Source organism: Scyliorhinus torazame, chromosome 12 (assembly GCF_047496885.1).
Source record: "Scyliorhinus torazame isolate Kashiwa2021f chromosome 12, sScyTor2.1, whole genome shotgun sequence".
NCBI classification, from domain to species: domain Eukaryota; kingdom Metazoa; phylum Chordata; class Chondrichthyes; order Carcharhiniformes; family Scyliorhinidae; genus Scyliorhinus; species Scyliorhinus torazame.
The window spans coordinates 54,728,498-54,754,945 of NC_092718.1; the positions used below are offsets into that span (position 1 = coordinate 54,728,498).

At 51.8% G+C, this 26,448-nt stretch overlaps 1 protein-coding gene across 3 annotated transcripts in view; it reads left to right on the top strand.

Moving 5' to 3' along the window:
* The window catches only part of LOC140386406 (transmembrane 6 superfamily member 1-like), a 100,023-nt gene that overhangs the window by 63,606 nt on the left and 9,969 nt on the right, over nt 1-26,448 (top strand). For all 3 annotated transcript variants that reach the window (XM_072468722.1, XM_072468723.1, XM_072468724.1), the window contains one exon: nt 4,400-4,519. In XM_072468722.1, coding sequence (XP_072324823.1) covers nt 4,400-4,519 — 120 coding nt within the window. The remainder of the gene's footprint in view (nt 1-4,399; nt 4,520-26,448) is intronic.

Below are 26,448 nucleotides of genomic sequence, written 5' to 3' on the forward strand. Positions count from 1 at the left end.
AATACTCTTCCCAGTCTTTCTCATCTTCAATGACCTGACCTGTGATCGTTAAGGAGAGAGTGGGAGTCCGCCCACAAAACGGACTAAGAAATAGAGCCCGGGGCAGCCGGGCTGTGGGGCGTTACTAGTCCAGGCATGCCTGCCTACTGCTTAACTCCTTCACCCCCCCCACAAGAGGCAGGCTTGGAGTGGAGCTGGGAAAACCCCCAAGGCTCTTAATTGGGGCCCAAGTTCGCAGCTTGACGGATTAATTCAAATGAGACCCAAAGCTGGAATTGCCTTGGGTCTCTTGCCACCATCTTCAGACCCGTGTTCGAATCACTCAATTGTTGGGAAGCGTCACGCTTTGAATCACTCCTTCACCCAGTTTATTCGCTTTCCACCTCAACCACATCGGTCAGGAGGTATGAGACTCCCAGGAGTAGCAAGGGACGGCCGGAGATACAGTTACAAATACTTACCTTACAGGAGGTTTTTTTTTGTTAAGATTAAGAGTACTCAATTCATTTTTTCCAATTAAGGGGCAATTTAGCGTGGCCAATCCACCTACCCTACACATCTTTGGGTTGTGGGGGCGAAACCTACGCAAACACGGGGAGAATGTGCAAACTCCACATGGACAGTGCCCCAGAGTTGGGATCGAACCTGGGAGCTCAGCGCCGTGAGACAGCAATGCAAACCACTGAGCCACTGTGCTGCCCCTTACCTTACAGGAGTGACAACATCTCTGAAGCTCGTCATTGGTTCAGAGGAGCTTTGGGGCTTCCTGAAGTTATGAAAGGCGCTGTAAGGGCAGCACGGTGGCACAGTGGTTAGCATTGCTGTCTCACGGCGCTGAGGACCCAGGTCCGAATCCCGGCCATGGGTCACTGTCCGTGTGTAGTTTGCACGTTCTCCCCGTGTCTGCGTGGGTTTCAACCCAACCCAAAGATTGGTAGGATAGGTGGATTGGCTATGCTGAATTGCCCCTTAAATGGAAAAAATTATTGGGTACTCTAAATTTATTTTTTTAAATTGAAAGGTGCTGCAGAAACTCAAATAATTATTTTCTCCTTTGGTCAGCAGCACCTCCCATTGGCTGAGGGAAGGAGGTATTGGTGTCAGGTTGGGAAAGAGAGGATGAACAAAACAAATGGAATAAAAACAGAAACTGCACCCCTCAAAAAAAACCCCAAAGGTTTAGATTCATGGGAATGGTACCAGGGCTTAAAGGGTTCAATGGGCAGCACGGTAGCACAGTTGGTAGCACTGTTGCTTCACAGCTCTAGGGTCCCAGGTTCGATTCCTGGCTTGGGTCACTTAAGGGTAGTGCAGTGGGTAGCATTGTTGCTTCACCGCCCCTGGGCCCTAGGTTCGATTCCCATCTGGGTGGAATCTGCACGTTCTGCCCGTGTCTGCGTGGGTTTCCTCCGGGTGCTCCGGTTTCCTCCCACAAGTCCCGAAAGATAAGTCCCATGCTGTTAGTTAAGTTGAACATTCTGAATTCGCCCTCCCTGTACCCGAACAGGCGCCAGAATGTGGCGACTAGGGGCTTTTCACAGTAACTTCATTGCAGTGTTAATGTAAGCCTACTTGTGTCAATACAGATTATTATATTAATTGTGAGGATAGTTTACAGGTTAGGTTGTGTTGTTATGGGGATAGGACAGGTTGGACGGGGATATGGACATGAGTAGAGTGCTCATTTGAAGGGTCGGTGCAGACACAATGTGCCGAATAGCCTCCTTCTGCACTGTAGGGATTTTATGATATTATGACAAACCAGGCTTATGTTTCCTCCCACAGTCACAAAGATGTGGGGCGGTATTCTCCCCTCCCACGCCGGGTGGGAGAATCGCCGGGGCGCTGCGTGGGTCGCGCCACACCGCAATGACACCCGCACGCGATTCTCCCACCCCTCCCGAAATCACGCCGCGAGAATCGCGCCGGGCCTCTCGGAGAATTGCCGCAAACGGCGAGCGGCGATTCTCCGGCCTGGATGGGCCGAGCGGCCGGCGAAAAAAATGACAGTCCCGCCGGCGCCATTCACCCCTGGTCGCTGCCGGCGGGAACTGTGCGGGAATGCTGGGGGGGGGGGTGCAGACTCGATGGGCCGAATGGCCTCCTTCTGCACTGCAAGGATTCTAAGGATTCTCTTCGTGTAAGGTTTTTAATCCCACAGATATTTGAATTGCCTGTGAAATGTTCAAAGCCTTTGTGCCAATGTGCCAACTTCCTGGTGAGTGGGATTTGGACAGTGCTGATGTCCGACAGGGAAAAAGTGTTTACATCTCTTCTAGTGACCAGTTGCTGAATGTAACAAACACAGTGACAGTGCCCTATACACCATAAGCACAGGTTTCCAATCATCTGGAGGGGAACCTTGGAAATCAAAGACCCATGTGACAGAGACACTGCAAGGTGTTTATTGGCATGGGATCTGAATTCTCAATCTTCCGGCGGGGAGGTGAAATGTTACCACAATACCATTGCTGACTTTCAGTCAAGCTGCTTTCCTTTAATATCAGGGATTACATCCGATTTGTGCTGGAATAGGTCCAATGGGAAAGCTGCTAAGGGTGAGACTTCCCTCAGAACTGAGTCATAGTCATCACAACATCAACGGGGAAGCTGCTCTATGCCTACAACAGTGGCAAAAAAGGGTTATAGGCACCTTCGCCATCTGACTAATTCAGAACAGTGCATCTGTTCCAGTCTGACAGGCGACAGAAAAAAATGTGTGTGTACCTTGCTCCAGAACAAAATACAGAACCGGTTTGACCATCCATGGAGAACATTTTTCATTCAGGATGATGAGAATACCTGGAAGAGTACCCATGCTGCATGTCAGATTGATCCAAAATATTGATTTGGGCTCCAGCAGAGCGGTTTTATGCACACTTCCAGTTTGCGGATTGTGAACACAGCCATTCATAGAATCATAGAATTTACAATACAGAAGGAGGCCATTCGGCCATCGAGTCTGCACCGGCCCCTGGAAAGAGTGCCCCACCCAAGCCCACTCTATCCCCGTAACCCAGTAACCTGATCTAGTCTTTTAGACACTAAGGAGCAATTTATCATGGCCAATCCACCTAACCTGCAAACCTTTGGACTGTGGGAGGAAACCGGAGCACCCGGAGGAAACCCACGCAGACCCGGGGAGAAAGTGCAAACTCCACACAGACAGTCATCCGAGGCCGGAATTGGACCTGGGACCCTGGAGCTGTGAGGCAGCAGTGCTAACCACTGTGCCACCGTGCTGCCCGTTCTGGGAAATGTCCCTTGTGCTGGAGTGGACAGTTAACAATAAACCGGTAAACTAGCGTTGGAGCAAGTATTGGCGAATTGGGAGGTAATGCTGGAGAATGGGTGATGCTGGATATAGATATTGGGAATGGGATATTCCTGTATATGCACGTTAGGAATGGGGAAAATGTGGCTTGCATATTGGAACCAAGCGCAGATTCCTTTTGCCTCCTGCTCAGTATTTTGAGACCAGTGTCTATTCGTTTGTGCTAGGCAGAAATTTTTGTTCCCATTTGAAGTGCGCACAAATCCCAAGTGCGAGATTTAGCGGCCATAACGGGATTTACGCCGGCGAGATCTTGGTTTGTGATAAATCCCGCGTGATAAGGTTCACTCCCAGAATCAGATTTCCATTGATTATAATAAATGTAATTGTACTTAATCGTCTTTAGGCCGTGCCTTCCAGCCTCATGCGATATTCCCCTCCTGGAGATGTGACGCCATGCCGGCGTGATTCGCTCCTGGTTTTCGTCACAACCATGTTGAGGGTGCAGAGGTGCCTGGAAGTCCACAGGGTTGAGGGACGAGGCAGTGCCAGGGGGCACTGAGAGGGGGCACCGAGAGAGGGAAAACCCTTTTACAATTGGGGGAGGGGGCTTCCCTTATGTGTGGTGGGTACGGGAGGGGTGCGCGCCAGGAAACGTATGGGGTAGGGGGAGAGAGGGGGAAGAATGTCTCCCGATACTTCTGTGGTGATTGTGGGGGTTGCTTCCATGGACGTGAGGGGATTAGAGGGAGTTCAATGTTCTAGTTGATAGGGGTACCATTTAAAAACAGCGGCCTAATCTCTGTGTAGCTGGGCTTGCCAGCTCTATGAGGCCCCACCCCACCAGGGTGACGGTGCTAAACATGGCCACCAATTCTTTTTCTCTGGCAAATTGTCAAAAGATCTAGACATAAAGCCTGGCTATGTTTCTGAGGAGAAACTTGCCAGTTTTCAGTCAGAACCTGGCTCGTCATTTTTTTGGAAAGTTCCGCCCTACAGCTGGGCTCCATCTAATGTGGAATAAACCCCTCAGTACATGTAAATAATGCTGCCTTTCATTGAGGCCTGTCCATTTCAAACATCCTGAGATTGTTTTACTCTTGACCTATTTTCTCTTTCTGTTAGATGCTGATGTACATGTTTTACTCTGTCCCAATCTACATCGTAACCCTGTATGGTCTCTTTGTTCCTGGATGTTCCTGGCTTCCTGACTTGGCACTGCTTCATGCAGGCGGTCTTGCACAGGTAAAAACAAAACTGAGACGTATTGTGCTTTGACTGATTGATTAGAACTTCCTTTTGATATTGTCCAGCTTTATTTTTTTAAAGGCAGAAATCTGTGAAGGGACTTTGGTTCCATTGGAACTAGTAGCCGTCCATTTTCTCGTCTAAGTGGCCATCCTTCATGTGCGAGCCTGGACAGTGCGTGTTCGCTGGCTATTTGACTGCCGAAGGCATCGCAATTCACTAGAGACGATCAGAAGTGGAAGCTGCCCCAGCCTTGGGCAGAAATTCTGTGGCCAGCCATTACATTAAATTTAAAGAATAGAAAAAGGCACAAAACCATAGAATTCCTACAGCGCAGAAAGAGGCAATTCGGCCCATCAAGTCTGCACAGTCCCTCGGTATGACCATCCTGCCAAGGGTCACTCTCCCGCCCTATCCCCATAACCCCATCTAAACTACACATCCCTGAACACTAAGGGGCAATTTATCACGGCCAATCCATCTAGGCTGTGTGGTGTTGGGTGTTCTAACACACAGAAGAGCCAACACAGTTGCATATGGTACAACGCTTGTTTATTTAAACTCACTATTTACAACTTGGTCTTTGCACTCTGCACGTGGGGGGCTCCCTGCTTGTGGTGTTTCAACAGCTCTTTCATGCTTCCTTCTCCCCAGACCTACTGACCTCCAGGTGTCGTGCTCGTGCTTTTTATGTGGTTGGTGTTCTTGTCTGTGATTGGTTGTGGTGTTGTGTACTCTGATTTGCCTGTTAGTGTGTCCATCATGATGTGTGTGTTTGAATATCATGACATCCCCCCTTTTTACAAAGATATGTGCCTACGTGGTAATAAATATGATCGTGACGTGAGTGCATCTAAGAGTGTGTGTGTGTCGTGTGCAGCATGTGTCTATGACGGAACTATGTACATGGGGCGATGTCGAGTGCGTCACATGAATCCAGTTGTACCATAACATAACAGAAATGCGAACGAGAGAAGAAGAAAAAAAATTTTGAACAGTTGTCCAGTCAGACGACATCTGGAACGATAAACAACAACAGGTTATCATGTAAAATTGTCCAACTTATTAAACATATGAACTGTATTATAAGTCCATTCTAATGGGTTTGCGACGAATTCGGGTTGACCGCCTTAAGGGTGGATCAAGAACCACCGGCTGCTGTGCAGGCATGGCCATGGGTGGCGATGGAAAGGGCGTGATGTGCGGCAGCTCCACAAAGTCATCCTCGGAAGCCTGTTGAGGATCTGGCGTGTTGTGTGGCTGTGAACGTGGAAGTCGGCGAAGGGCGCGCCGATTGCGGCGACGCACGGAACCATCCGGCATGCGAACCAGGAACGAGCGGGGAGCCACTTGTCGGAGGACTTCGGCCGGTGCTGACCAGCCACCATACGGTTGATGGACGCGTACATTGTCTCCGGAGGACAGGGGGGGCAGGTCCGTCGCTCGTGTGTCGTACCGACCTTTCTGGCGATCACGCTGCAGTTGCATGTCCCGAAGAACCGCCTCATGGTCTGTTGTCGGTGCCAGGACGGAAGGTACCGTCGTCCTGAGGGAGCGACCCATTAGTAGCTGCGCTGGCGAGAGGCCCGTGGATAACGGGGCCGATCGATAGGCCAGCAAGGCAAGGTTAAAGTCCGATCCGGCATCAGCCGCCTTGCACAGGAGCCGCTTTGCGATGTGGACACCCTTTTCAGCCTTCCCGTTCGATTGTGGATGCAGAGGGCTGGATGTCACATGAGTGAAACCATATGCTGCGGCAAAGGACGACCATTCACGGCTGGCAAAACAAGGTCCATTGTCTGACATGACAGTCCTTGGAATGCCATGGCGAGCAAACGTTTCCTTGCAGGCCCCAATGACTGCGGACGACGTCAGATCATGGAGAGGCATGACTTCCGGGTAGTTTGAGAAGTAGTCTATAATAACAATGTAATCTCTGCCGAGCGCGTGAAATAGGTCAACACCCACCTTCGCCCAGGGGGACGTCACCATCTCGTGTGGTAGAAGTGTTTCCGGAGGTTGCGCCGGCTGAAACCTCTGACAGGTTGTGCAGTTGAGCACCATGTTGGCTATGTCTTCATTAATACCCGGCCAATATACCGCCGCCCGGGCCCTTCGTCTGCATTTTTCGACACCCAAGTGGCCTTCGTGTAGTTGACGAAGAATCATCTGGCGCACACTGTGTGGAATGACGATCCTATGCGATTTCATAAGGACCCCGTCTATATTGGTGAGATCATCTCGCACATTATAAAACTGGGGGCACTGCCCTTTTAGCCACCCTTCCGTCATGTGGCGCATCACTCGCTGCAGCAGAGGGTCAGTCGCCGTCTCTGCGCGTATGTGGGCCAGACAAGGATCATCAGCTGGCATATTTGCTGCTGTCAGAGTCACGTGTGCCTCAATTTGACGCACGAACCCCTCCGCATCTGGTGGTGTGCTCACTGCTCGGGAAAGAGTGTCCGCCACTATGAGTTCCTTCCCCGGAGTGTAGATCAGTTCAAAATCGTACCTCCTGAGTTTGAGTAAGATGCGCTGGAGGCGAGGAGTCATGTCGTTCAGGTCTTTGTTAATGATGTTGACCAGGGGGCGGTGGTCAGTTTCGACCGTGAATCGTGGCAGGCCATACACATAGTCGTGGAACTTGTCCAGTCCAGTTAACAAGCCCAGGCATTCTTTTTCGATTTGCGCGTAGCGCTGTTCGGTAGGGGTCATGGCTCGTGAGGCATACGCAACCGGGGCCCATGATGACGTGCTGTCTTTTTGCAGGAGTACCGCTCCAATACCAGATTGGCTGGCGTCTGTTGAGATCTTTGTAGGGCGAGTCGCGTCAAAGAAGGCCAGCACTGGTGCCGTGACCAGTTTGTGCTTGAGCTCCTCCCATTCCTGCTGATGCGACTGGTGCCAGTTGAATTCCGTCGATTTTTTTACGAGATGGCGCATGTTTGTTGTATGAGAAGCCAGGTTGGGAATGAACTTCCCAAGGAAGTTGACCATGCCCAGGAATCTTAAGACAGCCTTCTTGTCAGCCGGTCGTGGCATGGCTGTGATGGCGCTAACCTTGTCTGCATCGGGACGGACCCCGGACCTTGAGATGTGGTCCCCGAGGAATTTCAGCTCCGTCTGGCCGAAAGCACACTTCGCACGGTTGAGACGCAGGCCATTTTGCCGTATGCGGGTGAAGACACGTCGAAGACGATGCATGTGTTCCTGCGGAGTGGTGGACCAAATGATGATATCGTCCACATATACACGTACCCCTTCGATGCCTTCCATCATCTGCTCCATAATGCGGTGGAATACTTCAGATGCCGAAATGATGCCGAATGGCATCCGGTTGTAGCAGAATCTGCCAAAAGGGGTGTTGAATGTGCATAGTCTTCGGCTGGCCGGGTCCAGTTGGATCTGCCAGAATCCTTTGGACGCATCCAATTTAGTGAATATGTTGGCTCGCGCCATCTCGCTGGTGAGGTCTTCTCGTTTCGGGATGGGATAGTGTTCCCGCATGATGTTGTTGTTCAGATCTTTTGGATCTATACATATACGGAGCTCGCCAGAGGGCTTCTTTACACAGACCATGGAGCTGACCCATGGCGTGGGCTCCGTGACCTTGGATAGGACCCCTTGGTCCTGAAGAATCTGCAGTTGTGCCTTGAGGCGGTCTTTGAGAGGCGCAGGAACCCTGCGAGGTGCGTGAACGACAGGGATGGCGTCCGGTCTGAGTCGAATCTTGTACGTGTGTGGCAATGTCCCCATGCCTTCAAAAACCTCCTGGTTGTGAGCGAGGAGGGAATGGAGATTCGCGTGGAACTCAGCATCCGGGAAGTCGGATATCTCATCTGGAGAGAGAGACATGATGCGCTGTACCAGGTGAAGGACCTTACACGCTTGTGCGCCCAGTAACGAGTCCTTTGATGAGCCCACAACTTCGAAGGGGAGTGTGGCCGTGTACCTCTTGTGAGTCACCTGTAGCTGGCAAGATCCTACGGACGGGATAACGTTCCCGTTATAGTCAACCATCTTAAGCCGGGATGGTGTGATGAGTGGTTTGACCTTCATGGCCTGGACTGCAGAGTAAGCAATCAGGTTGGCGGATGCGCCGGTGTCCAGACGGAAGGCGACGCGCGATCGGTTGACCGTCAGGGTGGCACACCACTCATCGTCTGGATTGATGGCATTGACCTTGTTGACATCAATGACGGCAACTCTGAAGTCATCCTGGTCATCTGCATCACTTAACTGGAAGTCTTGATGCGTGGGCTGGACGGTCCTGACTCGTGTGCGAGGTTGTCGAGGATGCGCCGGATCCATGGGTTGAGCCGCACGACAGCGGGCTGCGTAGTGGCCTATCATGGCACATCTGTTGCACTGTTGGTATTTTGCAGGACATTGCCCTTTTAAGTGTAGACCTCCACACTTGCTGCACGTCATGACGTCACGGCGTTCGTTGCGCCACTGCGCATGCGCAGTGCGATCTTGCGGTGGGCGCGCCTGCGCAGTGCGTCCCTCGTTGTGGCCGTTATTCTTGGCGCGCACCTGCGCGGGAGACCGCGAAAAGCGCGGGAAGCGGCCGCTGTCGTCCGGGCCGTGGGGCGGGAAGAAATCGACGGCCTGGATGCGTTCAACGTCGTGGGCGGCCTGGCTTGCCGATTCGACGGCTGGGGACCCCCTCCGTGCCAACTCGGACGCCTGAAATCGGGCAAAACGGCAGGCAGCATTCTCATGGAGGACACAGGCTTCCACAGCAGACGCTAAGGTGAGGCTCTTTATTTTAAGAAGCTGCTGGCGTAGGCCACTGGAGGCAACGCCAAAAACAATCTGGTCCCTGATCATGGACTCTGTGGTGGTGCCGTAACCGCAGGACTGCGCCAGAATCCGGAGGTGCGTCAAAAAGGGTTGAAAAAGCTCCTCCTTACCTTGCAGGCGTTGCTGAAAGATGTATCTTTCGAAAGTTTCGTTTACTTCAGTTTGAAAGTGCTGGTCCATTTTGAGGATGACCGTGTCATATTTGGCCTGGTTTTCGCCTTCCTCGAACACCAGTGAATTAAAGACATCATTTGGGTGGGGGCCTGCGTAGAAGAGGAGCATTGCAATCTTCGAATCATCCGAGACATTCTGTTTTTCGGTGGCACGGATGTACAGGTCAAATCGCTGCCTGTAGAGCTTCCAGTTGGTGCCTAGGTTCCCCGTGACTTGCATCGGCTGCGGTTTGCCGGTGTGGTCCATGTCCAGAATGGCAGGTTGGTAGGCAGGTATCGATCCACTCCTGTACCATGTGGTGTTGGGTGTTCTAACACACAGAAGAGCCAACACAGTTGCATATGGTACAACGCTTGTTTATTTAAACTCACTATTTACAACTTGGTCTTTGCACTCTGCACGTGGGGGGCTCCCTGCTTGTGGTGTTTCAACAGCTCTTTCATGCTTCCTTCTCCCCAGACCTACTGACCTCCAGGTGTCGTGCTCGTGCTTTTTATGTGGTTGGTGTTCTTGTCTGTGATTGGTTGTGGTGTTGTGTACTCTGATTTGCCTGTTAGTGTGTCCATCATGATGTGTGTGTTTGAATATCATGACAGGCTGCACATCCTTGGACCGTGGGAGAAAACCGGAACAGCCGGAGGAAACCCACACAGACACGGGGACAACGTGCAAACTCCACACAGACAGTCACCCAAGGCCGGAATCGAATCTGGGTCCCTGGGACTGTGAGGTAGCAGTGCTAACCACTGTGCCGCCGTGCCACCCCTCTAGCAGCCTCCTTCAGTCAAAGACTTGGAGCTGAAATATCTTTTCAACCCTTTTCATCTGGACTGCTTGAAGTCTTAGCAGCAGTTCAGGGGCTGCACCAAGAAATGTGAAGCATAACAGCAGCTTGTCACAACTTTCCATTTACCGTTAATTTTGGATAATGTGCGTGTATCTTGTGATCTGTGCATTTGTTTACTTGGAAGCAAAACTACCGGACAAAATAATTTTCCACTTTGCCTAAAAGCACAGTTTTCCTATCAATTCTAAAATGTTTTGCAAAATTGGAACTAAAACTTATTTGTAATTTAGCTTCATTCATAATGTTGAATAGTTTGTTTTAAATGCTTCACATCCGACAACACGGGAATAAATCAGTGCAGCTGGGTCAATAAACTCCAGCTGACCAGTTTGCCACGTTTGTGTGGAGTATTTTGGTAAATTTTCCTCAATATAATCAGGACAGTTTGTCATACTTCTCCCACAGTTATCACTTTACCCCTGTCCTGCTGTATTTTAATTTTGTGTAAGATTGTATTTACAGTGATGGCGAATTAATTTTGCTGCATCAAATTGTCATTGGAATAGATTTAAGAGAGTAATTGTCAATTTGGTTTACATTGCCATGGCCTACGTAAATCAACTTCATTCAAACATGAAGGGTCGAGAAAAGAGGGGTCAGACAGTCAAACCTGATGGCCAGAGAGCACGATGACTGAACCCTAACCCTGCCACCCCCCCCACATTCCTCCCATCGTCGACATCCATGTAACCTCATGGAGACAATGAAAAGGAGAAAAGAAAAATAAAACAGAGCAAATGCAGGGGGAAAATACTCTGGCAAATTCCTCTCCTGCTCCCTTAGACACTTGAAACCAATCCGGATGATTACATGCACATCACACGTCAGAATTAAACTTGGAGGGCTATGTGGACAGAGCAGGAGAATGGGACTGACTTGACTGCGATACTGACTGCTAGCACAGATGTGGGATAAGCGGCAAGCTCATTTTTGTTTGGTCGAGGGATAAATGTAGGACCATCGGAAAGCTTCCTGCTATTTTTTAAATAGTACTGTTACTAATGGGTAGGTCTTGTGGTGCAGTGGTCATAACCCCTACCTCTGGGCCAGAAGCTCTGAGTTCAAGTCCCACTTCAGGACCTGCTGCCGATGGGGTGTGTTCACAGCATCGTCAAACAGGTAGATTATCAGCCTGTAAATCCTCCCAAAACGCCTGCTGACTGTTGTTCAAAGAATGGGAGAGTTTCTTGGTCAGCCATACTGCAGAAGGTAGTAGCAAACCACCACAGAATTCTACCAAGCATAAACGTGAAGCAATCCAATGGAAATCCATGGTCACAGCTACCCTCTTAGGGAATGGTACCTGAACCTGAAGGAAGAAAAAGAGCTAATACTGATAAACTTGGTGACTTCTACAATTACAAGAACAGCCCACCTGCAAACATAGGAAGAGTCAGCAACCCTTAACACCAGCCACAATGTATTCCAGCAGCTCATAATTTTCTGGGAGGATAAAACAAAACGTCCAACAAACAGTCTATTCGTATATGGTGCATACAACACTCAAGAAGGTCAACATCACCTAGGACAAAGCGGCCCCCTTGATTGGTACCCCCATCCACCACCTTCAACATTCACTCCCTCCACCACTGTCGGACAGTGACAACAGCGTATACCATCTACAAGATGCACTGTAGCAACTTGCGAAGGCTCTGTTGGCAGCTCCTTCCAAACCCATGACTTCTAGCATCTAGAAGGACAAGTGCAGCGAACACATGGGAACACCACCACTCTGCAAGTTCCTCTCTAAGTCACTCACCACCGTGACTTGGAAATATAACATCGTTTCTTTACTGTCACCGTGTCAAAATCCTGGAACTCCCTCTCTAACAGCACTGTGGGTGTACCTACATCACATGGACTGCAGTTCATCACCGACTTCCCAAGGGCAGTTAGGGATGTGCAATAAATGCTGGCCTTACCTGCAGCACTCATATCTGTAGCGCACAAAGACTCCGAGAGAGGAATAGAGTGAAGTCGATGAGGCTTTATTAAGCGTGACTGTTCCCCCGCAGTTCAGTAGTAGACTGCCTGCGGGGGTGGACTCCTGGTACTTATACTCCGCCTTCAGGGCGGAGCTAGAGGTCAACGTCCAACCAGGACCCGGGATCTGTCAGCCAATGACATCACGGCTTCACAGTCCCACATGACCCCTAATGCATACTACCACATTCACCCCTTGTTAAAAATGAACCCGGCGGGGTGATGCTTCGCATGGTGGTAAGGGTTTACAAGGCTGGTCCTGGGAGGAAACCTTTCGCATGTTATTACAGTATGTACAAGGTTTTTTTTGTTTCGAACTATTTACAGTAATCGTCAGGAAAAACAAAATGTTCTCGTTAAAAGTCCACATATTGTACTGTTAGATCGACGCCACGAGTCGGTCGGGCGGTCTGGTCGTCCGTGTCGATCGCCTCGGCCCCGGCGGTGGTGCTGGTGCTTGTTCCGGTGTTGTCGTCTCCGGGAGCCTTACGGTTTCAGCTTGGGCTTCATTCCTGGTCGGGCCTGGGAGGAGGACCGATCCTCCTGGGAAGGGGGCGGTCGCGGGGTGCGGCGGTGGCAGGAAGGGGGGGGGGCTTGGGTGATTGGTGTCGGGGGGGTGTGTGTGTTGCCGGCGGGCGCCAGATCTCGCAGGGAGACCGTGTCCTGTCGGCCGTCGGGGTACTCCACGTAAGCGTACTGCGGGTTCGCGTGAAGGAGGTGAACCCTTTCGACCAACGGGTCCGACTTGTGCGCCCGCACATGTTTTCGGAGCAAGATGGGTCCTGGGGCCGCCAGCCAGGTAGGCAGCGACGTTCCAGAGGAGGACTTCCTGGGGAAGACAAGGAGGCGCTCATGAGGCGTTTGGTTAGTGCTATTACACAGTAGTGACAGGATGGAGTGGAGGGCGTCCGGGAGGACCTCCTGCCACCGTGAAACTGGGAGGTCCCTGGACCGTAGGGCCAGTAGGACGGCCTTCCAGACCGTGCCGTTCTCCCTCTCTACTTGCCCGTTCCCACGGGGGTTGTAGCTGGTCGTCCTGCTCGAGGCTATACCGTTGCTGAGCAGGAACTGGCGCAGCTCGTCACTCATGAAGGAGGACCCCCCTGTCGCTGTGGACGTATGCGGGGCAACCGAACAGTGTGAATATGGTGTTCAGGGCTTTAATGACTGTGGCCGCGGTCATGTCAGAGCAGGGGATGGCGAATGGGAAGCGGGAGTACTCGTCCACCACATTAAGGAAGTATATGTTGCGGTCGGTGGAGGGGAGGGGTCCTTTGAAATCCAGACTAAGGCGTTCAAAGGGGCGGGAAGCCTTAATCAGGTGCGCACCATCCGGCCTGAAAAAATGCGGTTTGCACTCTGCGCAGATGTGGCAGTTCCTTGTGACTGTACGGACCTCCTCTAAAGAGTATGGGAGGTTGCGGGACTTAATAAAGTGGTAGAACCGAGTGACCCCCGGGTGGCAGAGGTCCTCGTGGAGGGTTTGGAGGCGGTTAATTTGTGCGTTGGCACATGTGCCGCGGGATAGGGCATCGGACGGCTCGTTCAGCTGTCCGGGACGATACAAGATCTCGTAGTTGAAGGTGGAGAGCTCGATCCTCCACCTTAAGATCTTGTCGTTTTTGATTTTGCCCCGCTGTGCATTATCGAACATGAAGGCTACCGACCGTTGGTCCGTGAGGAGAGTGAATCTCCTGCCGGCCAGGTAATGCCTCCAATGTCGCACAGCTTCCACTATGGCTTGGGCTTCCTTTTCCACTGAGGAGTGGCGGATTTCTGAGGCGTGGAGGGTTCGGGAGAAAAAGGCCACGGGTCTGCCCGCTTGGTTAAGGGTGGCCGCTAGAGCTACGTCGGAGGCGTCGCTCTCGACCTGGAAGGGGAGGGACTCATCGATGGCGCGCATCGTGGCCTTTGCGATATCCGCTTTGATGCGGCTGAAGGCCTGGCAAGCCTCTGTCGACAGAGGGAAGGTCGTGGTCTGTATTAGGGGGCGGGCCTTGTCTGCGTACTGGGGGACCCACTGGGCGTAGTATGAAAAGAACCCCAGGCAGCGTTTTAGGGCTTTTGAGCAGTGCGGGAGGGAAATTCCATGAGGGCCGCATACGTTCGGGGTCGGGGCCTATCTTCCCATTGCGCACTACGTAGCCCAGGATGGCTAGCCGGTTTGTGCTAAAGATGCACTTGTCCTCGTTGTACGTGAGGTTCAAGGCTTTAGTGGTCTGGAGGAATTTTTGGAGGTTGGCGTCGTGGTCCTGCTGATCGTGGCCGCAGATGGTTACATTGTCGAGATACGGGAACGTGGCCCGTAACCCGTGTTGATCAACCATTCGGTTCATCTCTCGTTGGAAGACCGAGACCCCGTTTGTGACGCCAAATGGACCCTTAGGTAATGGTATAATCGCCCGTCTGCCTCGAAGGCTGTGTACTTGCGGTCACTTGGGCGGATGGGGAGCTGATGGTAGGCGGACTTGAGGTCCACGGTGGAGAAGACCTTATATTGGGCAATCCGATTGACCATGTCGGATATGCGGGGGAGAGGGTACGCGTCTAGTTGTGTGTACCTGTTGATGGTCTGGCTATAGTCTATGACCATCCTTTGCTTCTCCCCTGTCTTTACTACTACCACCTGTGCTCTCCAGGGACTATTGCTGGCCTGGATTATGCCTTCCTTTAGTAGCCGCTGGACTTCGGACCGAATGAAGGTCCGGTCCTGGGCGCTGTACCGTCTGCTCCTAGTGGCGACGGGTTTGCAATCCGGGGTGAGGTTTGCAAACAAGGATGGGGGTTGCACCTTGAGGGTTGCGAGGCCGCAGATATTGAGTGGGGGTATTGGGCCGCCGAATTTGAAGGTTAGGCTCTGTAGATTGCACTGGAAGTCTAATCCCAGTAATGTGGGGGCGCAGAGTTGGGGAAGGACGTAGAGCCTGTAGTTTTTGAACTCCCTCCCTTGCACCGTTAGGGTAACTATGCAGAAGCCTTTGATCTGTACGGAGTGGAATCCTGCAGCTAGGGAAATCTTTTGTGCGCTGGGATGGATGGTCAAAGAACAGCGTCTTACCGTGTCGGGGTGGATAAAGCTCTCCGTGCTCCCGGAATCGACTAGGCATGGTGTCTCGTGCCCGTTTATCAGCACCGTTGTCGTCGTCGTCTGGAGCGTCCGGGGCCGAGCTTGGTCCAGCGTCATTGAAGCCAGACGTGGTTGTAGTGGTTGAGCGTCTTCTTCGAACCCTGTGGAGCCGTCGACACTGGGGTCCGTTGTTGCCGCCCAAGATGGCGTCGGGGGTGAACAAGATGGCTGCCCCCATGCATCGCACATGGCTGGGGGGTCACAAGATGGCGGCGGGGGTGGACAAAATGGCCGCCCCCATGCGTCACACAGGTCTGGGGTGGTCCAAGATGGCGGCGCCCTTCCTCCCCTCGTGGTGGCCGGGACCCAAAATGGCGGCGCCTGCGGGTCGCACATGGGGCGCTGGGGGGGTTGGGGAGCGTTGGGAATACGCAGGACTCCCTCTTCTCTGGGGACAGCGGTGGCCGGGACCCAAAGTGGTTGCGCCTGCGGGTCGTACATGGGGCGCTGGGGGGGTTGGGGAGCGTAAACGGCGTGCAGGGCTCCCTGTTCTCCCGGGACAGCGGCGACCTCGCGGGACCGGCACACAGCCGCGAAATGGCCTTTTTTCCCGCAGCTCTTACAGATCGCTGCGCGGGCTGGGCAGCGCTACCGGGGGTGTTTCGCCTGGCCGCAGAAATAGCAGCGGGCTCCCCCGGTGCGACTTGTCGTTTGGACCGCGCAAGCCTGTGGGGTGTCCGGGGGGGGGGGGGGGGGTTTGTCGCGACAGGTGCGTACGGAGCCCAATGGGCTGCCGCGCGGTCGGGGCCGTAGGCGCAGGTATTACGCACGGCCACGTCTAGGGAGGCTGCTAGGGCCCGTGCCTCTGAGAGTCCTAGCGACTCTTTTTCTCGAAGTCTTTGGCGGATTTGGGAGGAGTTCATACCTGCCACAAAAGCATCACGCAGTACCATGTCCGTGTGTTCATTTGCGTTCACCGGCGGGCAGCTGCAGGCTCGTCCCAAAATTAGTAGCGCGGCGTAGAATTCATCTATCGATTCTCCGGGACTTTGCCGTCTCGTTACGAGTTGATAGCGGGCGTAGATCTGGTTTACTGGGCGGACATAGAGACTTTTTAGTGCTGCGAACGCCGTCTGGAAATCCTCTGCGTCTTCGATGAGAGAGGAAATCTCCGTGCTTAACCTCGAGTGCAGGACCTGTAGTTTTTGGTCTTCTGTGACCCGGCCGGTAGCCGTTCTGAGGTAGGCCTCGAAACAAGTCTGCCAGTGCTTGAAAGCTGCTGCTGCGTTCACTGCGTGGGGGCTGATCCTCAGGCATTCCGGGATGATCCTGAGCTCCATAGTCCTTTAGTCACGCTTAATAAATTGTAGCGCACAAAGACTCCGAGAGACGAATAGAGTGAAGTCGATGATGCTTTAATAAGCGTGACTGTTCCCCCGCAGTTCAGTAGTAGACTGCCTGCGGGGGAGGACTCCTGGTACTTATACTCCGCCCTAGGTCAACGTCCAACCAGGACCCGGGATCTGTCAGCCAATGACATCACGGCTTCACAGTCCCACATGACCCCTAATGCATACTACCACAATATCCACATTAAATGAATAAAAAAAAGATGACCCATAACTTCCTCAGGGTGGCAAACTCTGGTGGATTGTCACTTTTGAGGGATTTGCCCACGTTGAAGTTGCAAAGCCCCTGTCTCGCCCAACCTTCCTCACTCAGGCTGGGTGAGACAGGAGCAGCGAGGTACACCCCTGACTGCATTGGTGTGGAGTAACTGGGGTGCAGGGAAGAAAGCACACACCCTTTATACAGCCCCACCACAGTGGCTACATTTGCGGCCGGATGACTTTGGAGAGGTAGCCCACGGTGCCCACTGGCTCCGGGCCCTCTGCGATCGGTGGGCCGGATGCCAGCTGAGGTGTATCATCGTCCCGGGAATTACAGTTTTGATTTGATTTGCAAGTTTCCTTAACATTTTGATTTTTGTCTCACCCCCAGAAGCTGTCATCCTCTTTTGTTAGTTTAATTTATTGATCTCTGTTTTATATTAAAAGGGAACATAAGGAAGATCTGATTCCCTTTAAAGTGTTTTATTTCTGTTACAGAACTCAGGCCCTGGAGGTTTATCAGCCTTCAATCCCATCAATTTCTCCAACACCATTTCTCTACTAATATTGATCTTCTTCAGTTTCTCCCTTTTACTAAACCCTGTGTTCTGCAGCATTTCTGGTATCTGATTTGTGTCCTCATTTGTGAAGACAGAACCAAATTATATATGTAGTTGCTCAGCCATTTCTTTGTCCCCTATTATACATTCCACTGTTTCTGACTGTAAGACATTTGTCTTCACTAATCTTTTTCTCTTCACATACCTATTAAACCTTTTACAGTCAGTTTTTAATGGTTCCTGCAAGCTTACTCTGGTATTCTATTTTCCCCTTCTTAATCAATCCCTTGGTCCTTCTTCGCTGAATTCTAAACTGCTCCCAATCCTCAGACCTGCTCTGTGTACCCAAACAGGCGCCGGAATGTGGCGACTAGGGGATTTTCACAGTTACTTCATTGCAATGTTAATGTAAGCCTACTTGTGACACTAATAAAGATTATATGTATATGTGTTATTTTTCTTGACAAATTTGTATGCTTCTTCCTTGGTTCGGCTACTATCTCTAATTTTCCTTGTAAGCCATGGATTGGCCACCTTTCCCATTTTACTTTTGTACCACACAGGAATAAATAATTGTTGCAGTTCCACCATGCACTCCTTGAATGTTTGCCATTGCCTAATTTGATTTGCCAATCTGTATGCCGATTAAAATCACTATAATTACAGATGTTCCTTTATCCCATGCGACTCTAATTTCCTGTGAAATGTCATTCCCAACATCACCACTGCAGTTTGGGGATCTATATATGACGTCCACTAATGTTTTTTGCCCCTTGGTGTTTCTGAGCTCTATCTTTACAGATTTTACATTGTCAGACCTAATGGGCGGGTTTCTCTGACCCGCCGCACCAGATTTCTGGTGTGGTACGCCTTCGGGATTCTCCATTTTGCTGGCTGGTCAATGGGGTTTCTCATTGTGGGACAGCCCCAAGCCGTCAGGAAACCCCTGGGCTGCTGGCAAAACAGAGAATCCCAACGGCGGAGAATTCAGCCCAATATCCTTCCTCACTATTGCATTAATGTCCTGTTTAACCAGCAGTGCCATCACATTTTCCTTTTTGTCTGATCCTTCCTAAATACTGAATTCCCCTGGACATTCAGTTCCCATCCCTGGTCTTCCTGCAGCAATGTCCCCGCAATTTTGATTATATCATACCCGTTTATGTCAATTTCCATGATTAATTCATCCCTTTATTGAGAATACAATTTGATCAAAAGAGATCAAATACATCTCTATACATTGGCTATTGACTTGTTTACCTTTGTTAAATGTAAAAAGTGTACACAAGAAGTGGACACAAAGTGAAAAGTAAGGGGATGATGTTCATTTACTAAGTGTCCAGTCAGTGTGAAGCTGTTATAAAATACTGGGAAGTATTTGAAAGGTTCTCGAAATAGAACTTAAAAGTGAATGCTGCATGAAATTTTGCAGAACTTCAAAAGGGTATTGACCTGTTGGAAGGTATTCATTTAGAAGTGACGAGGATGCTTTTGTGACACAGGGCGAGATCACAAAATGGAACTTGCTTCATTGGGGAAAGAAGACTGAGGGCATGTGTTGCAGGTCTGTGAGACGCTGAGATTGTAGCCGTGATGTAGGTTCCATGGTTGCCGAGGAATAGGAGGAGGCCATTCAGCCCCTCAAGCCCACTCCACCAATCAATTTGATCATGTTGTAACCTCGGAGTTGTGGCAAAAAATTTGTGCTAACGTATTTGATTGCAGACTTACCAGGTGAAATATCGTGTAGGCGAGAAGCAGTGTGCTGGTATTATTTTCTTCTTGTTCTGCATGTTCCGAAACAGATGTGATTCATGTATTGTAGTCAGGACTATTTTAGAAGACTATGACTCAAGTCAGCTTGTGCCAAGCCCTGCTATCATATGGCAATAGTGGTTGTTAAAAACACTTCTGCAAAATAGCAGCGGCAGACTTAACTGCCAGTTTCAGTTCTTGTCATTTTTCGGGTATATTATTTTGCACTAACTAATGTCCTAACGACAGGGGAAGTAATATCTAACTGCATGTCAGACATTTAATAAGCATGCTGTTCACAAACTGCAGCCTTTATAAAGAACTGGTTGACATTGTGTTGTTTAACTGCTGCAACAAACAAAATTATACATGGTTTAAAATGTAGCTCCAAACTCCCAGAGCTCTATATATATAGCAAGGCTAATTATGGCCAGCACTTGGCGATTGTCCAATACCACTGCAAACTCTGAAATTTTTGTTTTACTTCCCACTGATAGTTTGATCTTTTGAGAAATAACAAAATTGGTTCTCAGGGTGTGAGGCAAGGCTGACATTTTTGACTCATCTCTAGAGGCACTAAGAAGCTGTTCGTGGCCCTCTTCTCAAATCACTAGGAGTGGCTAATACAACTGTGCAGTCTGCTAAAAAGAAGGACAAAAGAACTCACATTTATATGGCCCCTTGCATGGCCTTGGAGTACCCCAAAGCACTTTACAATCAGCTCAGTACTTTCTGAAGTGCAATAGCTGTTGGCGTGTAGTAAACATATGGCAGCCATATCCCCATAATCCTTGATGCTCTTACTGATTAAAAATCTGTCTATCTCAGATTTGAACATACTTAACAACCCAGCCTCTATAGCCCTCTGAGGTAATGAATTCCACAGATTCACTACCCTCTCAGAGAAGAAATGTTTCCTCATATCTGTCTTAAATAGGTGACCCCTTACTCTTTCATTATTCCCTCTGGTCTTAGACTCTCCCACAAGGGGGAAACATCCTCTCAGCACCTACCCTGTCAAGCTCCCTGAGAATCCTATATGTCTCAGTAAGGTCACCTCTCATTCTTCTAAACTCTAATGAGTACAGGCCCAATCTACTCAACATCTCCTCATAAGAAAATCCCTCCAGACCTGGGGCGTCATTCTCCGACCCCCCAGCGGGTCGGAGAATGGCCGTTGACCGCCGTGAATCCCGCCCCCGCCGGTTGCCGAAGTCTCCGGTACCGGAGATTGGGCGGGGGCGGGAATCGGGCCGCGCCGGTTGGCGGGGCCCCCCGCTCGATTCTCCGGCCCGGATGGGCCTAAGTCCCGCCGAGAAATTGCCTGTCCCGCCGGCGTAAATTAGAGTACCTATTTACCGGCAGGACAAGGCGGCGTGGGCGGGCTCCGGGGTCCTGGGGGGGGGCGCGGGGCGATCTGACCCCGGGGGGTGCCCCCACGGTGGCCTGGCCCATGATCGCGGCCCACCGATCCGCGGGCGGGCCTGTGCCGTAGGGGCACTCTTTCCCTTCCGCCTTCGCCACGGCCTCCACCATGGCGGAGGCGGAAGAGACTCTCCCCACTGCGCATGCGCGGGAAACTGTCAGGGCCGCTGACGCTCCCGCGCATGCGCCGCCCCGACATGTCATTTCCGCGCCAGCTGGCGGGGCAACAAAGGCCGTTTCCGCCAGCTGGCGGGGCGGAAATCCCTCCGGCGCCGGCCTAGCCCCTCAATGTTGAGGCTCGGCCCCCAAAGATGCGGAGCACTCGGCACCCTTGGGGCGGCGCGATGCCCGTCTGATTGGCGCCGTTTTGGGCGACAGTCGGCGGACATCGCGCCGTTTGGGGAGAATTTCACCCATGGGATCAACCTAGTGAACCTTCTCTGGACAGCCTTCATAGTCTGTATATATTTCCTTCGATAAGGGGACCAAAATTGCACACAGTACTCCAGATGTGGTATTACCAAGACCCTGTACAGCTGAAGTAAAACTTTCCTACTTTTATATTCCACTCCCCTTGCATTAAACAACAACTTTATATTTGCCTTCTGAATCACTTGCTGTAGCTGAAGACGAACGTGATTCAGGTACCAGGACACCCAGATCCCTTTGTGTCACAGAGATCTGCAATCTTTCTCTATTTAAATAATGTACTACTTTTCTATTCTTCCTGCCAAAATGGAGAAATTCACATTTTCCTGCATTATACTCCATTTCCCAAATTTTTACCCGTTTCATTTTGTCTGTCTATGTCCCTTTGCAGACTCTCTCCCTCCTCATGACAACTTACTTTCTTACTTACCTTGTGTCATGGGCAAATTTTGCAACCACACCTTCGGTCCCTTCATCCCAATAACTTGTTTGGGTTTTTCTGACAATCTTACTGCTGCACAATTAAATCGATACTTTGAATTAAGTTTCATGGTACATTTGAACTCATTCCCTCGAGGTTGCTGGGCTACCATACCTGATGTTTTACTTTAAAACGACGGCAATTAGTTTAATCTTTTCTCATAGTGTATGAATCTTTTGTGCCCACAAAAACAATCAGCTAATCTTCCGTTACACTTATTTTTCAAATGGCTTTCAGTGGGCAGCACGGTGGCACAGTAGTTCGCCCTGCTGCCTCACAGTGCCAGGGGCTTGGGTTCAATTCCGGGCTTGGGTGACTGTCTGAGTGGAGTTTGCACGTTCTCCCCATATCTGCGTGGGTTTCCTCCCACAGTTCAAAGATGTGCAGGTTAGGTGGATTGGAAAGGCTAAATTGCCCTAAATTGCTCCTTGGTTGTACAAAGATGTGCAAGTTAGGTGTGGTTACGGGGATATGGTGGGGGAGTGGGCCTAGGTGTGGTGCTGAGTTAGAGGGTCGGAGCAGATCTGATGGGCTGAATAGCCTCCTTCCACACTGTAGGAATTCTACGGTTCTACTTATCCATGTGCAGTGAGAAGAAAGTCCACTTAATAATTCCAGCACATCAATCAAAGTATAATCACACCTACTTCACCTACTATGTCGAAGGAGAGTCTTTGCAGAGTCCTTGCAATTTTCATTCCAAATTCTTCTCCTGTCATGGCAATCAATTACTGCCCTCCCAAATTAATAACATTTGCCTTTACATAATGTCTTTTACATTCCGTCACGATCACTAAAGTGCTTTACAGCCAGTGAGGTACTTTTGAAGTGCAGACGCTGTTGTAACGTAGGAAATGTAGCCAATTTGCACACAGCAATCTCTCTCAAGCAGCAATGTCATAATGAGGAGAAAATCTGTTCAAGAAATGTTGGTTGTTGGATAAATATTGACTGATTGAAGGGACACAATTCTTCGAGGACACCTGACAGCAAGAGGAGGCCTGGCAAAGGAGCCTGAGAAAGGAATACCAGCGATCTAAAGTCCAAGGACCGATCCCACATCCCAGAAACACCTGCCAAGTGTGTGGTCAAAGATGCAGCTCTAGGCCTCTCCTTCGATAGCTCAGCTGGTAGCGTGGATGACTGTAGATGATTAAAGTTGCAGCTCTAGAAGGGCAGCACGGTGGTGCAGTGGTTAGCATTGCTGCCTCACGGCGCTGAGGTCCCAGGTTCAATCCTGGCTCTGGGTCACTGTCCATGTGGAGTTTGCATATTCTCCCCGTGTTTGCGTGGATTTCGCCTCCACAACCCAAAGATGTGCAGCGTAGGTGGATTGGCCAGGCTAAATTGCCCCTGAATTGGAAAAAATGAATTGGATACTCTAAATTGATTTTTAAAAAAGATGCAGCTCCAGGATCGGGCTCATCAGCCAGGTGAGGACTCACAGAACCCATGACCAGTAACAGGAGTTTCTTAGGTGGACAACCATACTCGTTAGCCAGTGATCGCCGAAGAAAGAGAAGAAAAGATTGACGAGGACATTGGGGAGAACTACCCAGCTCCTTTTTGAAATAGTGCTGCAGTATTTTGTGCTTCTCTCTGAGAAAGGAGTGTCAAGAGGCTAACACCTCACTCTGCAGTTTTTATGAAACATACATGTATATATCATCATGGCTAATTTATAAAATTTTTAAAAAGCTGGACAGAGTTTAAAAAGACTGAAGCCATAGCTGCTCTGTGACACAAACAAAAGGAGCTTCCTGACAATCAGAGAAACTGAGACCTCGTTATCTCTGAAGTAACATTAACAGCTCAGTGAGCCGCAGAAGACCAACTTCCAAGGGAATTCTCCAAAGGTCATTGACATCTCTTAAGCCAGTCTTGACCGATGGAGATGACCCGCCTGCTGGGTGGGGTGCTCTTTCAATGGGTCAGTGCAGACTCTATTGGCTGAATGGCCTCATTCTGCTCTGTAGGGATTCTATGATTCAATGCTAGGATAAAGGATCCTGAAACCTCTTTTGAGATTTTTACTGGTTGAAATAGTAACAAAAAGTGGAGATGTGGAGACTTGACCGCCCCCCCCCCCCCCCCACACGCACACCTTTTAACAAGCTGGTGGAACCTGCAATATTGCTTTGTGCAGCTGCAAATCTCAGACTGCCATCTTGCATCAACCAAACAGCAGCTCAGGAAAAGAGCTCTGGCCAGGTTTGAATGCCTCCCCACATCTATGCCGTTGCTACTGGAACTGGAACTGCATCATTGCTTGAAAAGAATTCATTACTGCAGGCCTATCTCACCATGGAAGTCATCTCTGCTGGAAATGTGGATTATCCAGCATCAGTTTCAACCTGCTGATATCTCTGAAGGGATACATCATTAGACTTCAGGGGCGAAATTCTCCGTTATCGGGGGAAAGTCCGCCGATCGGCGCAAAAAACGGCGCAAATCCCACTTGCGTCATGTCAGAAAATAGGGTCGATAGTCTCCGGCCCGAAATGGGCTAGCAGCGACGTAACGGGATCCGCGCTTGCGCAGTGGTTCACGCCGTGCAGCGTCATACGCGCTGCACGGCGTGACGGCTCACAAGGCCGCGCTGCTCCCCCCCACCCGACCGGAACACCCGACCGCAACACCCGACTGGATGGCTGGCCGTCGCTCAGCCCCGAGGTTCGAGTCACGCGATGTGGAGGCGCTCCTGGACGCGGTGGAGCAGAGGAGGGACGCCCTGTATCCCGGGCACGGCCGCAGAGTTGCCCCACGCCACAGCCGGCGTCTGTGGAGGGAAGTGGCAGAGGCCGTCACCGCTGTGGCCCTGACACCACGGACAGGCACCCAGTGCCACAAGAAGGTGAACGACCTCGTCAGAGCAGGCAGGGTGAGCCTCCCCCATATCCCCCCTCCCCATATCCCCCCTCCCCCATATCCCCCCTCCCCCATATCCCCCCCTCTCCCATATCCCCCATATCCCCCCTCCCCATATCCCCCCTCCCCATATCCCCCCTATCCCCATATCCCCCCCTCCCCCATATCCCCCCCTCTCCCATATCCCCCATATCCCCCCTCCCCCATATCCCCCCCTCTCCCATATCCCCCATATCCCCCTCCCCCATATCCCCCCCTCTCCCATATCCCCCATATCCCCCCTCCCCATATCCCCCCTCCCCATATCCCCCCTATCCCCATATCCCCCCCTCCCCCATATCCCCCCTCTCCCATATCCCCCATATCCCCCCTCCCCCATATCCCCACCATATCCCCCCTCCCCCATATCCCCCCTCCCCCATATCCCCCCTCCCCAATATCCCCCCTCCCCATATCCCCCCTCCCCCATATCCCCCCTCCCCCATAACCCCCCTCCCCCATATCCCCCCTCCCCCATATCCCCCCTCCCCATATCCCCCCCTCCCCCATATCCCCCCTCCCCCATATCCCCCCTCCCCCATATCCCCCCTCCCCATATCCCCCCTCCCCCATATCCCCCCTCCCCCATATCCCCCCTCCCCCATATCCCCCATGTCCCCAAGTGAATCCAGCCCTAACCTTGACCTCTGCGATGCACGCGCAACCGATGGCGTTGATTCATATACCTGCCTAACACTGTTGCCTTTTACCCCTGCCACCACCCCCCACCCCCACAGGAGAAGCGCGCACACAACAATAGGGAGCATGTGAGGACTGGAGGAGGGCCCGCTGATGAGAGGCCACTGACCGTACACGAGGAAAGGGCCCTGGAACTGGCTGGCGGACCTGAGGACCGGGAGGTTGCTGATGCAGAGGTCGGGGGCCCACCAGCAAGTGAGCCACCGACAGCCCGTCCCCATATCCCCCCTCCCCTATATCCCCCTCCCCCGTATCACCTGATCACTGCCTGATGTCTAACCATGCATGCTTCATTGTTTATCGCAGGACGAAACGTCCAGGCACCCATCCCCGCAGATGCACACCGCCCGCAGGATGCCCCTCGGAGACCACAGGAGACGGAGAGACCCGCACCCTCCAGCATGCGACGCCCGCAGGATGCCCCTTGGAGACCACGGGAGACGGAGAGAACTGGACCCTCCAGCATGCGACGCCCGCAGGATGCCCCTCGGAGACCACGGGAGACGGAGAGACCCGGACCCTCCAGCATGCGACGCCCGCAGGATGCCCCTCGCACACCACGGGAGACGGAGAGACCTGGAGCAACAGGGAGACGACACCCCCGTCACGTGCGGGAGCGACCACCCAGCGATGAGGGGGGCAGCCACAGGCCCCCGTCACATCCGAGCCAGGACACCACTACCCAGGACACCACTACACAGGACACAACTACCCAGGACACCCCTACCCGGGACAGCACTACCCGGGACAGCATTACCCAGGAAGACGAAATACCGGACAGTGACTCAGAGTGGATGGGTGGAGACGAACCCCCACCCCAAAGTGCCATGGACTCAGAGTGGGACGAAGAGCACGACACAACGCCACTGCTGTCACCAACACCCTCCACCATCGCAGAAACACTCACCACGGTTGGGCACTTTAGTGATGAGGCGTCTGGTACACTCACTGGTGCGCACAACACAGCCGTCCCGGTACAGCAGGTGGAGGTAGGAGCAGCAGAGGGACAGGGCGGTCGGAGGGCAGCCCAGGCCAAGCGAACATCTGCCGCCCAGATGGATCCCGGGTTCCTGCAGTTACCACACCCACACATAGATCCGATGCAACCACCGACCCGGAGACGAGCGAAGAGGGTGACGGGCGGCTTGCGGCGGCTGCGGTCGCAGGTGGAGGAGTCCACCCG